This window comes from Macadamia integrifolia, chromosome 3, assembly GCF_013358625.1.
Source record: "Macadamia integrifolia cultivar HAES 741 chromosome 3, SCU_Mint_v3, whole genome shotgun sequence".
Taxonomy (NCBI): domain Eukaryota; kingdom Viridiplantae; phylum Streptophyta; class Magnoliopsida; order Proteales; family Proteaceae; genus Macadamia; species Macadamia integrifolia.
This window is the reverse complement of record NC_056559.1, coordinates 26,878,360-26,891,496: the sequence shown is the minus strand read 5'-3', so window position 1 is coordinate 26,891,496 and position 13,137 is coordinate 26,878,360. Positions and strand designations below refer to the sequence as shown.

Sequence of the window (13,137 nt, the reverse complement as noted above, 5' to 3'; positions counted from 1 at the left end):
TGTAGTCCATGGAGTATAATACACCATATGAGCATATCATCAATATTATCCATCAACGTGCTAGGAGGCTTAAGCGCTGAAGTTCGGGTTCGGAAATACACTTGGGCTGCGGATCCATTCGAGGGAAAAAAAAATTCAAAGAACCCTAGCAACTGTACCGGCCGTCTCCTTCGACTTGCAACTTCGTTGGCTTCTCTGTAAACTCAGGTAATGTTTAAAGGGTTGCACCGAGTTCCTTTCTGCTAAGATAAAGAGAAAATTTAGGTCGGTTCGTTTCTGCTTTCCTCGGCAAACTTTCTAGATCACTATCTTTCTCTGGTGATTCTCTTACTAAATGTGGCTTGTAGATCTTGTTATCCGGATTGCAATGGTATAGTTATTAGTTACCTTCATTTCTTCGTCATCTCTGTAGTGTTGAAGTACTTATTTGTAGGAAGGGGGGAGGGGGAAGATCCATATATAAGTTCAATACTGTTCTCTCACTGGCTTGGATTCCAGAATTCATTGCATGCCTATGTTTAATGTGTGGTTCTTGACTTATTGGTATCTTGTTGCATGTATTAGCATCAGATTATTCTCTTAAAGGTGGGGTTTCTGTATTGGAGATAATTTTCGCTGTTGGGTTCAGGCTACCTCTGCTTTCCTTCTTTGTCATGGCGGTATGTTTCAGCTTGATAGCTGCTTGCTTTTTGTTTTAGGATTTCCTTGCAATTTTCAATTGTATTTGATTTACTCTGGTGACTCGTGTAGATCGATAGGCTGTTTAAAGATGAAGCTACTGAAGAGAAAGGGGAGCGTGCCAGAATGGTAAGCTTCCTACACCCATTCTTAATTTTGTATTTTTACTAAAGGTGCTGCATTTATGGGCACTTAGATCATACGTGGGCTAATATGCTTTCCTTTTACTTGTTTATCCTTAAATTTAATCCCCGTATTTGTTTATTGCCTATTCAGTTTATGTATGATCCTTTGATTTTTCTTAATTGATTCATAATGTCTATGCGTAGTGGAATTGGCCTATCACTTGCTTAGCCGACACCAGTTAATTCCTGATTGCAATGATATGAATTCAATGATTAATTGGTTTAGTGGAATCCTCATATCCATATCTTTTCTATTATGAAAATGGAAATCCTTTTACACCCAATGATTCTTACCCTCAATGCTCAAGAGAACCCTTTTTTAAGGATTCAAATTATTTTTAACCGAATTTTCATTGGTAACTGCATATTCAGATTTTTTTGCTTCCAATGTATCAAACCCTTGGATTTACAAAACTTCATAAACAGTTTCTCACATTTTTTTCTTCTTCCAATGCTTCTTAATGCTAGTACATTTGTTATCTAATGATTTGGCTGCGCTTGGATACTTTTTCTTTTGCTAAGATTTTCTTAGTTTGGGATTTTTTAGACCTCTTATTAAGTGCTTTTTGTGGTACGATGCATGAAATTCTGGTGGTTTCTTCATTTTTGAGACATGAGGTGTTTCCCTATTCTTTAATGCTAAGGAAGTTTCTTGCAGTTCGAACATAAGTAGGATCGTCAATGCATTAGATATAGAAACTTGTGTTGTCATCTAATTTCAAGGTTTTTTCTTGCTTTTGCCTCATGAATATTCACTTCATGTTTTTGACGTAGGCATCCTTTGTTGGTGCTATGGCAATTGCTGATGTTGTGAAGACCACTTTAGGGCCAAAAGGGATGGTAGAATTTCTCTTACCCTCTTTTCTTTTTTCATTTTAGATATTATTTACTTTAAGATTCCATTAGTTCCATGACAACAAATTACTGCTTGATAATGTGCTTTCTGTGAAGGATAAAATCCTACAATCGACAGGCCGGGGTCGCAGCGTGACTGTGACTAATGATGGTGCTACCATTCTGAAGTCCCTTCATATTGACAACCCAGCTGCCAAAGTGCTTATCGGTATCCTTTTCTGCTTAACATTTACCTTGTCCATCAACTATTCCTTTCAGCTTTGGGCCCTGGTTTTTCTCCAATGCTAAACATAGATCGTGGGGGCTGAAAGTTTAATGATTTTTTAATGTTTCTGTCCCTGTTTTATTGGGTTATGTTAATGTTTCTTGTGTGTAATGGTAGTGTGTCTACTACTCAGTTGACTAGTTGGTGCCTGGTGACAAGACTTTGTGACAATAGGTTTTGGGAAATTTGATACCAAGAGTGATCATTCAGCTATTTTAAAAAACTGATCAAAATATTCCAAATTTAAAAGTGTTAAATGCACATGTATGGTGTGATTGATGATACTCCTTAATTAAGGTTGCTAGATATCTCAAAAGTTCAGGATGATGAAGTTGGCGATGGGACAACATCAGTTGTTGTTTTAGCTGGAGAGCTTCTAAGGGAGGCAGAAAAGTTGGTTGCTGTAAAGATCCATCCAATGACAATAATTTCAGGTTTCTTTTTTTCTCCTCCAAACCAATAGTTTGCATTCCGACTTCCTTATTTTTGATGAATAGAGTGTTTTATCTTCCTGAGTTGATACATTATTTGGGTTTGTGGTGTAGATTTGGAATTCTTTTCCATTTAGGCTCCTTTGTTTCGATGTAAAATATTAGTTGTATGACTTTAACTTGGAAATTTTATGTGTTGAAAATTTTTTTCCGATGTTTTTATCACTGTAAGATTTTCCAATCAAGGTTCAAGAAGTCGGTTTTGTCCAGGGTTTTGACCCTAGTTGAAACTGAAATATTTTAGAGTCGACCATTCTCAATACCTTCACCACTGGCTCAAGTAATGTGACAACCTTCTTTAAGTCGTGTCAAAATAGGTCACTAGATATGGTCGATTGAGCTGCTCTACCCCCTGGAGAACCCAGCTTCCTCCAACCAAACCATTGCTTTCAGGCAAACATAGATACGAGTCCTACCTTCTTTGCCTCAATGCTCTTAAGGACAATGTAGCTGGTGTGAATCTAGTGATTCTTGGTCGAACCAAATCCCCACCACACTTGGTCCTCAGTAGCTATAGGGAATATCCATTGGTTGTATACAAATGTGGTCATTTGTCTTTCCCTCCTGACCACACTCCGTACCATGTCTTCATCCCCATGTCTTTTACCTTACTCTTATATTTTTTCCTTACTAAAAACTAATTGTTATATATTTGTCTAAAAGAATACCAACCTAATTGGTCATTTTCCATATGCATGCATGTCTATTTTATCTAAATGATTGATTCTATGGATTAGCATGGGGAAAAATGGGAGGAAAGATGATTTGTTAGGTTGTTTTGTTTGATATTTTAAATGGAAGAGCTAGAATCACTGTCATCAGCACTTTGTGATTTTCATCACCACTTAAATTCTTCTGATTTATAATTTCAGTTGTTTAAGTTATACCTTGATTTTGCAAAAAGTGTCCGCCCCTTAGGTCGCCAAACTATGACGATGGTTTCACCTTTTGAAGCGCAAATAGCGTAGGGCAACCGGGCCAGGCCGAGTCAAAAAGGCTTTGATGACTCAAGGTTCATATTAGGGAAAGGAGAGTGAGGGTGGTCGTAGATCAGGCTGGTTGTAAATCAGCGCGTGCTAACACACAACAGTGGTCGTAGATCGTCCGTTGCTTGTTCCCTCGGCCATGATTTTGGGTTTCGTGTTGCATTTTTGCTTACTTTTAAACACATTATCGTCAGTGGCTGCAGTTGATTATATACATTCTATGGGGTACCATTTCACAATAATGGCAGACTGGGTTTTGAGTTTGCAAATACATGATTCACTCAGTATTTTGGATATTGCTCAAATAAAAAGGAGGGAAAAAATAAAGGTTATAGTTAATGGTGCAACAGGTCAGGGATGTTGGCTGAGCTTTGGTTGAACGTCAGATTACTTGGTTTGACATTTTGTCTGCATCTCTTCTCAGAATCTTAACCCTTTAGTTCAGTGTCTCAGTATGCTTTTGTTATTGGAATATATGTATGACTTTATATGTAGTTGAGTAGTAAAACAGAATTCATATAGCCGGCAACATTTAGTTGGGATAAAGTTGAGCTGAGTTAACTATTGGATAATTGGAATCAATGCTGATTTCTGCACTTCATTATTTCTTTTATTTCTCATACTTTTTATTTGTGTTTGTTCTGAATGTTTTTTGTTTGACCTACTAGGTTATAGGATGGCTGCTGAATGCGCACGCGATGCCTTGTTGAAGAAGGTCATGGATAATAAAGAAGATGCAGGTATGGCTGTTTGGCCACATGTGAAATATCATGCCCTAATGTTTATTTCAACCACCGTCCCCTTCTGTTTTTTTTGGTTTTTTTGTTTTTTTGTTTTTTTTTGGAAATTAATTAATTTTTTTTTACATTTTCTCTCATTTTTTGTTTTCTTTTTGAATATTATATGATAGTCTATACATCTAGTGCACGTTGATCTATGATATGGCAGTTTCAGGGTATTAGGAAGTCTTAGGCTGTGTTATACTTTATAAGTTGGGGGCTTTAGCTTTGATGGAAGTTTCTCACCGATCTAGGCTCTATAATTTTGTTTTAATTTCCAAATGTTCGGCCAGGATTTCAGTACCAGTCCCTAACCTGCATGAAAGGCTCCCTGTTTTTTTGTTTGAATTTTACCATCCTCTTTGGAAATTTAGGTAAAATTTAACTCAAAATCCCCAAAATATCGCATTTCCCAGTTTTACAACCCAACAATCTAATTTTCTAGTTGCTAATAAAAAAAAAAAAATGTTCACAAGTGAGGAGAATGGAAATTAGTCCCTGTCACTTGCAGAGCTATGTCTCAACCATTAGGGTATAACCTTTTGGTAGAATATGCATGTATAATATTTGCATACCCTTAAACGTATGTATTATGTATACATATTCACTGAAGAGTTGGGTAAAAAATCTGAATGAAATGAGTGAAATATCCGAATTTTTCATATCTGGGGACCGAAATGGCCACTGAATGAAATTTACATCAAGGATTTTATTGGATGCTGATGCTATCCTTTTGATAGTTGGTTTTGATAGAATGTCTTTATATTTCTAATGCATGCTATTGGTCTTTTGTAAAAGGGTGTGCCCAGTGCATGCGGCTCCCTCCACTGTGGGGGTTGGGAGGGTCATAATGCTATTGCTCTTTTGTAATGCAGAGAAATTTAAATCAGATTTGATGAAGATTGCAATGACGACTTTGAGTTCAAAAATTCTCTCTCAGGACAAGGAACACTTTGCAAAACTTGCTGTGGAAGCTGTTATGAGGCTTAAGGTATTAACTACCTTCTGTAGTCCAAATGTGCTCAACACTGATGTTTGGATCCTTCTGAATTTGGCTACAAGCCAGACCTAGTTTTGTTTAGTTTGGCCTATTTATGTGCCCCCCTATTTTCCTTTTAATGTTATGTTATATCCAAAAGTGGTTTGAGACCCATGAGGGGTAGTATGAAAGATTAGAAGATACTCTGAAGACAATAGAATTGACAATAAATTTAAATTTGTTTTCCTTTACTTGACACCTATTGGGAATGTGGTAGCACACGAACGAATTGTTAAGTGTGGCAACACATCGGACTTAATAACTATCACTTGGCAATACAATTGACCCTCAAATTTGTTGCCCAAGTAGACCCACTATCCCCAACACACAAAATTTCAGCCCAATCCGGATTCTAAAATGCTGAAAAAGGAGGTCAGAATATGGTTAAAAAGTCAAATTTTGAGCCATCCAAAAAACAGGAAATTTGACGTGGCTATCCATACAGTTGGAAGTTGCCATATCATCATCAGCCATGTGGTCAAACCAGTTGAGATGCGTTGTTAATCATAGAAACATGTGGTGCTGCCACATATTTGCTTTAACTCTATTTGTAGTTTGTTCCTTTATGTACTCTACTATCTTTCTCCCTTACAAATAGGAGTATCAGATTAGATAGGTTTGCTAGAATTAAACCAGAATTTAGCCATGAAGCTGCCTACATCAATTCATTGAATTGAAAAACCGACTTGTCTTGCATCGCACTTACGACATTGGTGTTGCCTCAAAATGTTTGTCTGAACTCCGAACTGTAAGCTTACATTGCCTTATTAGTTCATACCTTTTTTATTATACTATCCTTGCTTTGTCCTCCTTCCTCCTCTGGATTTCAGATCAGCTAAGTCCAGCTGACTTCATGTGTGTCTCTTGGCTACAGCCCCTAACAATATATTATTAAAAGGTGCCAAGATGTGTCACAGAGAGTGTCTATCTACCAATATACACTTGCTTGTTTAATTTCTTTCTCGGTTGCTCGTGGATGAGAGTGAACCCTAGACCAAGTGGTTACCTGGTCATTACTTGTGTGCTCGCTTGCCCCAGTGGTGGTAGGTTGTTCTGGTATGACTTGAATGGTTCACATGGGGGCATAGTGATTCTTGTTTGGTATTCTTATGCTTGGTTTTGAGTCAGATTTTTTGTTTATTAATTCTGCTCTATGACTTTGCAGGGCAGCACAAACTTAGAGTCCATCCAAATCATTAAGAAGCCGGGAGGATCCTTGAGGGATTCATTTCTGGATGAAGGGTAGGTTATCAACTTGAAATTTTCCAAGATGTGAATAGGAGATGCAATGCACATGAAATTTCTTGGTTTAACCAAATTATATTTTACTTTCGCTGACCCATATTATCTCCTCTTATGGGTAGTATTACTTCCCATTTATTTCTAAAAACCTTTTTATCCTTTTCTTTCTTCCCCATGAGATAGTTAATTGGAATGTGTGGTCAGTTGTTGCAATGAATACTGACTTATAGTTTCATTTTGTTGTTGTAATGCCTGATTGTGCTGTCAAGGTGGCTATGTGGTGCCAAGGCAAGAAAAGTCATGCACATCTAACCTCTTACCACTTATGAGCCAAATGAGAAGTGAAAAGACTTGCTGTTTAATATCTGCAGAGCATCTTTGTCATCTATGCATTTGTAATGCATTTTTGTCAGCTTGGTGTCCAGTTTGTAGGTATAGCACGATGTGATTGCCCCCCTGGGGGGTGGGGGGGTTATTAATCTCTTACATTTGGTTGGGTTCTTATGTAACGAAGGGTAGTTTCCGTGGTTTGGGGTGCCTGTGATTGTATGTTTCGAAATGTTACCAGATAGCTTTCAAGTCTTTATTAAAGTGGGATGATGCTTCAAGTGGAAATAAAAAAGCTATGTTCCTGTTGGACAAACTATAGGCACATAACCTTCTTGGTGTAGGCTAAGATAAGCTTTCTACAAGTCTCTCAACAGATTTCTTAAGTGATCCCTCCAGAAGTTTATTTCCATATCTTTTCAGCCTTTCTTTTTCGTGTCTTAATGAATGTATGCAGCAAAACAGTGAATCATTGTCTTGAAATCCTCTCTCCACACTCACCCCCGGGCCAGGGTAGGCAGTGCATTTCTGGTACAGTTTTGAAGAGGCTCGGCAGTTTTTCGCTGTCTGTGCTAGAGATTCTATGTGTGCGTGTGGAACATGAATTGTTATTTTTCCTTCAAACATTGGGATGAATAGAAGAATTTTGCCATCTATGCTTAATTATCATCAACCCATTTCTTTGTTCCTACTACAATGCATATTTTCTCATTCTTGGTTTTTCTTTTGTGTAGGTTTATTCTTGACAAGAAAATAGGCATTGGCCAACCAAAACGTATAGAAAATGTGAAGATTTTGGTTGCAAACACTGCAATGGACACTGATAAAGTAAAGATCTATGGAGCACGTGTTCGTGTTGATTCGATGGCAAGGGTTGCAGAGATTGAAGGGGCTGAAAAGGAAAAAATGAGAGAGAAGGTGCAAAAGATTATAGCTCATGGGATTAACTGCTTTGTGAATAGACAGCTTATTTACAACTTCCCAGAGGAACTCTTTGCAGATGCTGGAATCCTTGCAATTGAGCATGCTGATTTCGATGGGATAGAGCGGTTGGCTCTGGTAACTGGTGGTGAAATTGCTTCAACTTTTGACAATCCAGAGTCGGTTAAACTTGGGCATTGCAAGCTTATTGAAGAAATCATGATTGGTGAAGACAAGTTGATTCACTTCTCTGGGGTTGAGATGGGCCAAGCATGTACCATAGTACTAAGAGGTGCAAGGTGTGATTTCTGACTTCAACTCGTTTTCTTTTCCTTTTAATTTGATCCTTAGCCTCTTGTTTAACCTGTTCGATACATTTTGGTTGTAACTTTCACTATGACATTGTCGATGATTTGATAATTATTTTCTTGAGCATCTGGTTGGCCAAATATCAATATTTTGCTTGGAGAATTGTTATGCCATACAGAGGATTGTGCCACCTAAAAATACGGACTTCGGTGTGGATCCAAGAGAGCACTGAAATTATTTTCTAAAGCATCTGGTCGGCCAAATATCATTGTTTGGCTTTGGAGAGCTGCTGTTCCATACAAAAGATTGTTTGAAAATCCGGACCTCCGGACTTCTGGGTGTATCTGAGTGTGTTTTTTGATCCTAATTCTGAGACTTGTTTAATCTGAGGATGAACTGTGAATGACAGAGAATACTGGGCTTCATTTTCTGGGTAATGCTAGCCAACTAAGATAATATAATGGTGTTTGTCCCACAGTAAATAGGGATTTTCACTGTTACAAATTTTATTTAGATAATATGGGTTCATTGAAACAGTAACTGTTGGTGTCTGGCACAGATACATGATGTTGAAAAAATGAGTGTCATGCTGGGGAAGTGGAATCACCTCTTAATGGCCGTCTCCAAGAAGTAATTAATTTTGAGATATACAAATTGAGACGTAATTGTGAATGCTAAGGGAAATAAGGTGGCATAAAATCTTCAGTCAGGTGCTGATTGCATGGATAGGCAATTTTTGTATTGAAACTTCATTCTAGCGCAGCAGCATCTATCACATGCCACACTTCAGTGCTTGATTCCATTTTTTTCCTGCATTGCCTTAGGCAGTTCCTTATTGGCACTTGACGATAGCGCCTTTCATATGCTGTGCTGCAAGGCACGGTTCCACTGTTTTTGCTGCATTTCTGTTGGTAGATCTTTCATTATGTTTACCCCATACAAATGCTGATTGGAGCATCCATCGATTCTTCTTCCCCATTTTTGAATCACTGGTTCAACTAGGGACGGGTTGTCGTTTTCTCTGTCCTTTGCCTGTTGATTTATGTTTTGATGGTTGTTGCAGCTGTGGCACTAATGATTTTAAGTCTTCTTTAACAGTTGAATTTTTGGTTGGTTGTTGCTGTTGTGTGTGTTTAGAGGAGTTGTCAGGTGGGTAATATTGATGGTCCTTCTATTTTTGCAGTTTTCATGTGCTCGATGAGGCTGAAAGGTCTCTGCATGATGCCTTGTGTGTGCTGTCACAAACGGTCGTTGACAGCAGGGTTTTGCTCGGAGGTGGGTGGCCTGAGATGGTGATGGCAAAGGAAGTGGATGAGCTGGCACGAAAGACTCCTGGTAAAAAGTCTCATGCTATTGAGGCCTTCTCCCGGTCCCTCCAGGCCATTCCTACAATCATTGCAGACAATGCAGGATTGGATAGTGCAGAGTTGATTGCTGAACTCCGTGCAGAGCATCACAAGGAGGGGAGCACTGCTGGCATTGATGTGATCTCTGGAGCTGTAAGTCTTCATGAAGAATTTGGGAATTACAATAACTCATTATTCAACACTTCATTTAATAGCAATGGAAGTAATAACATAAGAGACCTAAAAAAAGTGAAAAGGGTTGCTAGGTTTCATTTAAGTATCCTAGCTGGCATTTTAAGTATGCCATGGGGGAAAGGGAAAAGGGCTGGTATCCTAGGTTTCGTGTTCTATGGCGACTCAGTTTTATGAGAAAAAAAAGGGGGGGGGGTTAACACAGCAGTTCCTTTTTAGGTTTTACAGGATGGTATCTAAAGCTGCTTTTGGTATGGATTCTTGGAATGCATTCAAAGATATCATACCAAACACAGCCTTAATTTCAAACACTTTCAAAGGTATAAACTGTATAGTTCATTCTCTTTAACCATGATTTAGAGCTGAGGTGTTCAGGGGGGTAGGGTGGTCGAGACCCACAATATGCTGATGTTGAGAATTTGAGATGACAAATTTCGTCAAATAAAAATGGGTCTAAATGTTTAAGATCATGGTTGGAAGACTTGAGGTTGCATTTGGTATGATTTCTTAAAATGCATGATTGATTTAGAATGCATACCAAACTCAGCCCAAGTTTTTCTCATTCTATCTTCAAATGTATTGCTTGTATATTGTGATTTTTGGCTGTTCTGTGACGGTGACTGGTTTTCTACAGGTGGGAGACATGGAGAAGCTTGGTATATCAGAGGCGTTTAAAGTGAAACAAGCTGTGCTGCTCTCTGCAACTGAAGCTGCCGAGATGATACTCAGAGTTGATGAGATTATTACTTGTGCCCCTCGGAGAAGAGAAGATAGAATGTAATGGTGGGGGTTGATTTTGTTGGAATCTAATGTGCGAACTTGTTTGTTACGAATGAACTGCTTACAAAAGTGATTTTGAATTGAAGAGGTCGCGTGGGTTGTAGTTACTTGGATCATGTCAAGGAAAGAGAGCATTCATGTTCTTTTGGCTCGAGGAAGTTTGATTGTGTTGCTAAGTTGGGGCCGTTCTCTTGAGGATGACAGTCAACTGCATAAAGAATATTGAGATATACAAATTTAGAAAGTTTTCCTTCACCCAATTGTGCACCCATGAATCCAAGTGCAGTGTTGGCAATAAATTCCTCCTTCACCATGGCTTAAAGTAAACTTGATTCTATACAATTTTCCAACGCCAACCATCTACATCTCATCCATCCAATGTCATGCTTGTCTAAGTTGTTCCAGCCGTTGGATGGGTGAGAGGTAAACGGTTGGATGGCCAAATTGTTGGAGAGGATCTTGATCCTAGAACTATGAACTTAGGTTGCGTTTGGTAGTAAAACATTTTTCTGTTCTATGATAATAAGAAAACAGAATAAAGCATTTGGAGACAATTTGGTGTTTTTAGATTTTTTTTGAATGAAAAGGGAAAATAAAATGCTAGAAATGCAAAATGGTGGTCAGTCGTTTCGTTTTTGTTTTAAATACGTAAAAAGTGAACAATTAGAGTAATCATGAAACATCGTTTCTGAAATTGAATGACTACCAAAGGGCAAAGGCAGCCTTTCCACATGTCTTCTCTTTATCCCTAAATTATCTCTGATCCGGATTATTTACTTAATCAGTTGATCCCATTTGGTGTCGGCTTATAAAATTTAGAGAAATTTACAGCATCACCCCTTAGAGAATACCATAATTATAAGATCACTCACCCTGTTTCACCAAATTATACTCAAACTTCCTACCGTCAGTCACTATTAAGGATTGCTATGAAATGATGCTTTTGCCCTTGCGAGCAAAACACTGATAAGTTACACATTTTCATTATCCCAAAATACCCCTCAATACCATTTTACCATTTCATTCTCCTTAATCTCCTTCTCTCCTTCTCTCCTTCTCTCCTTCTCTCCATTCACCTGTGACTAAGGGTTCAGACGAGCCGAGATAGATAGGATAGTCACCGGCCAATACTTCTCCTTTAGTCTCCGGCAAGAAGTCCGCTTCCCATCCCTGCCATCTTAGGTCACCGGCCGCCTGTGAGAAGGTTTCTTTTTTTTTTTCTTTTCTTCTCTGTTTTCCACTTTCAGGCTTAAGCAAGTGCTACCAAATTCCAGCTTCTGTGCTTAGGTTGTATGTAAAAGTGGATCGGAATTACATGGTATATAGAATTACATAGTATACAGAATTACATGTTGAAGAGGTGAAGTAAATCTTCTAGGCAGGGGAGGCGGGGCAAAATTCAATCATGCAATGGAGTTGATGGAATCTGCACTGAAGAAAGAACACAGAGAAAGAGCGAGAGAGGGGTTGGGTAAGGGCTTGGAACGTGCAAGACACCAACCATTGAATAGTGTCATAGTTGTGTAAGGAGAAATTTTCAAAGAAAGGAAGAAACCAAAACTGAAAAAAATAAAATAAAATAAAAGAGATGCTTTGAAAACAACTGAACATGGACACAAGAAGAAATTGTCAATGATGCTCCATTTCATCATAAAGTCATCTTGAGAAAATCGTAAAGAAAGAAAAAGCAGGAAGCAGAGATCCAAAACTCTAGCCATCTTAAGAAAATCAAAAGGAATGAAAAAAAAAAAAAAAAAACAGAAAGCACAGATCAGAGATCCACGAACCATTGTAAGGAGGCATTTCTACTAATTCCATTATCAATAGTCAAAGCTCTTGAAATAAAGAGAAATTACATATGAATATTTCTCATACTAGTACCGATCAATACCTAAAACAATCAAATGTTAAAACCATAACAGAGGACATAAAGGGACGAAACAGTCTAATTCAAAACCAGTGAACACAGTAGCAGTTGCCGCCTGCAAATAATCAAATGTTAAAACCATGGCAGAGGGCATTGTTGGTCTGCTCCTCCTTATGCAGTACATCAGTATACCCAAGAGTAACAAAACAGACTAATTCAAAACCAGTGAACACATATCAACCAAACAATTAAAAATCAAATAAAAGAAACAAAACTTCTCGTGACTGTTTTCCCAATACTCCGCCCGACCTGGGAGAACTTCTTCAGTCCAAAAAGTAAAAAAAGCAGTTGCCGCCTGCAGAGAACGAGCTTCGGTTACACGCATAGTAGCAATTGCCGCCTGCTGAGAAGAAACGCAGTGGGTTTCTATCCTCGATGGGAAATCAAAAGGATGGATCTCTTAAAGCAGTGTTGAGCTAGAACCTGATCAACTAGGGAGATGGGTTTCACCTAGTCGCCGTCCGTCACCGCCGCTGCCTGAACGATCGCCGGTGGTTCAAATCTCACGATTTGGGAGAACGATAAATTAGGTATTTGGATAGGAGCAAATCTATTGATTTGGGTGAAAGTAATAGTATCTTATTTCAAGGGCATTTTAGGTAATTCAAGAATTTTGATATTTAAAATAAAATATGATTGCCGATATTAAAACAGGAAATGATTTTATAATTGTGACATTATCCAAAGATGACGTTATAAATATTCTTAAAATTTAACCATGGATCATGTCACTCCATGACACGGGAGAAAAGCATCAGCGGGATGACCACGTAGACGTAGTAAACAATTGTCGCGATAATAGGGGCATTACTGTC

The 13,137-nt window shown here is 38.3% G+C and overlaps 1 protein-coding gene and 1 long non-coding RNA gene across 5 annotated transcripts; one reads left to right on the top strand and one right to left on the bottom strand.

Annotated features, from left to right (window-relative positions):
* Positions 1 to 49: 49 nt before the first annotated feature.
* Positions 50 to 10,553, top strand: LOC122074133 (T-complex protein 1 subunit beta-like). 4 transcript variants are annotated; one of them, XM_042638994.1, is made up of 12 exons: positions 50 to 207; positions 565 to 659; positions 751 to 807; positions 1,638 to 1,703; positions 1,815 to 1,926; positions 2,289 to 2,417; positions 4,129 to 4,200; positions 5,115 to 5,230; positions 6,444 to 6,520; positions 7,582 to 8,067; positions 9,261 to 9,576; positions 10,250 to 10,553. In XM_042638994.1, the coding sequence occupies exons 2-12, from the start codon at positions 654 to 656 to the stop codon at positions 10,394 to 10,396; spliced, it is 1,584 nt and encodes a 527-aa protein (XP_042494928.1). In that variant the 5' UTR covers positions 50 to 207; positions 565 to 653; the 3' UTR covers positions 10,397 to 10,553. The 4 variants fall into 4 exon arrangements, with proteins under 4 accessions (XP_042494928.1, XP_042494930.1, XP_042494929.1 ...); XM_042638996.1 differs by having other exon boundaries at positions 58 to 207; positions 571 to 659; XM_042638995.1 differs by having other exon boundaries at positions 80 to 207; positions 544 to 659.
* A 1,678-nt stretch (positions 10,554 to 12,231) lies between these two features.
* LOC122073831 lies at positions 12,232 to 13,027 on the bottom strand. Its single transcript, XR_006138883.1, has 2 exons — positions 12,746 to 13,027; positions 12,232 to 12,662 (listed from the first exon to the last, which is right to left on the bottom strand). It is a non-coding gene; the product is annotated as an uncharacterized LOC122073831 (long non-coding RNA).
* Positions 13,028 to 13,137: the final 110 nt, after the last annotated feature.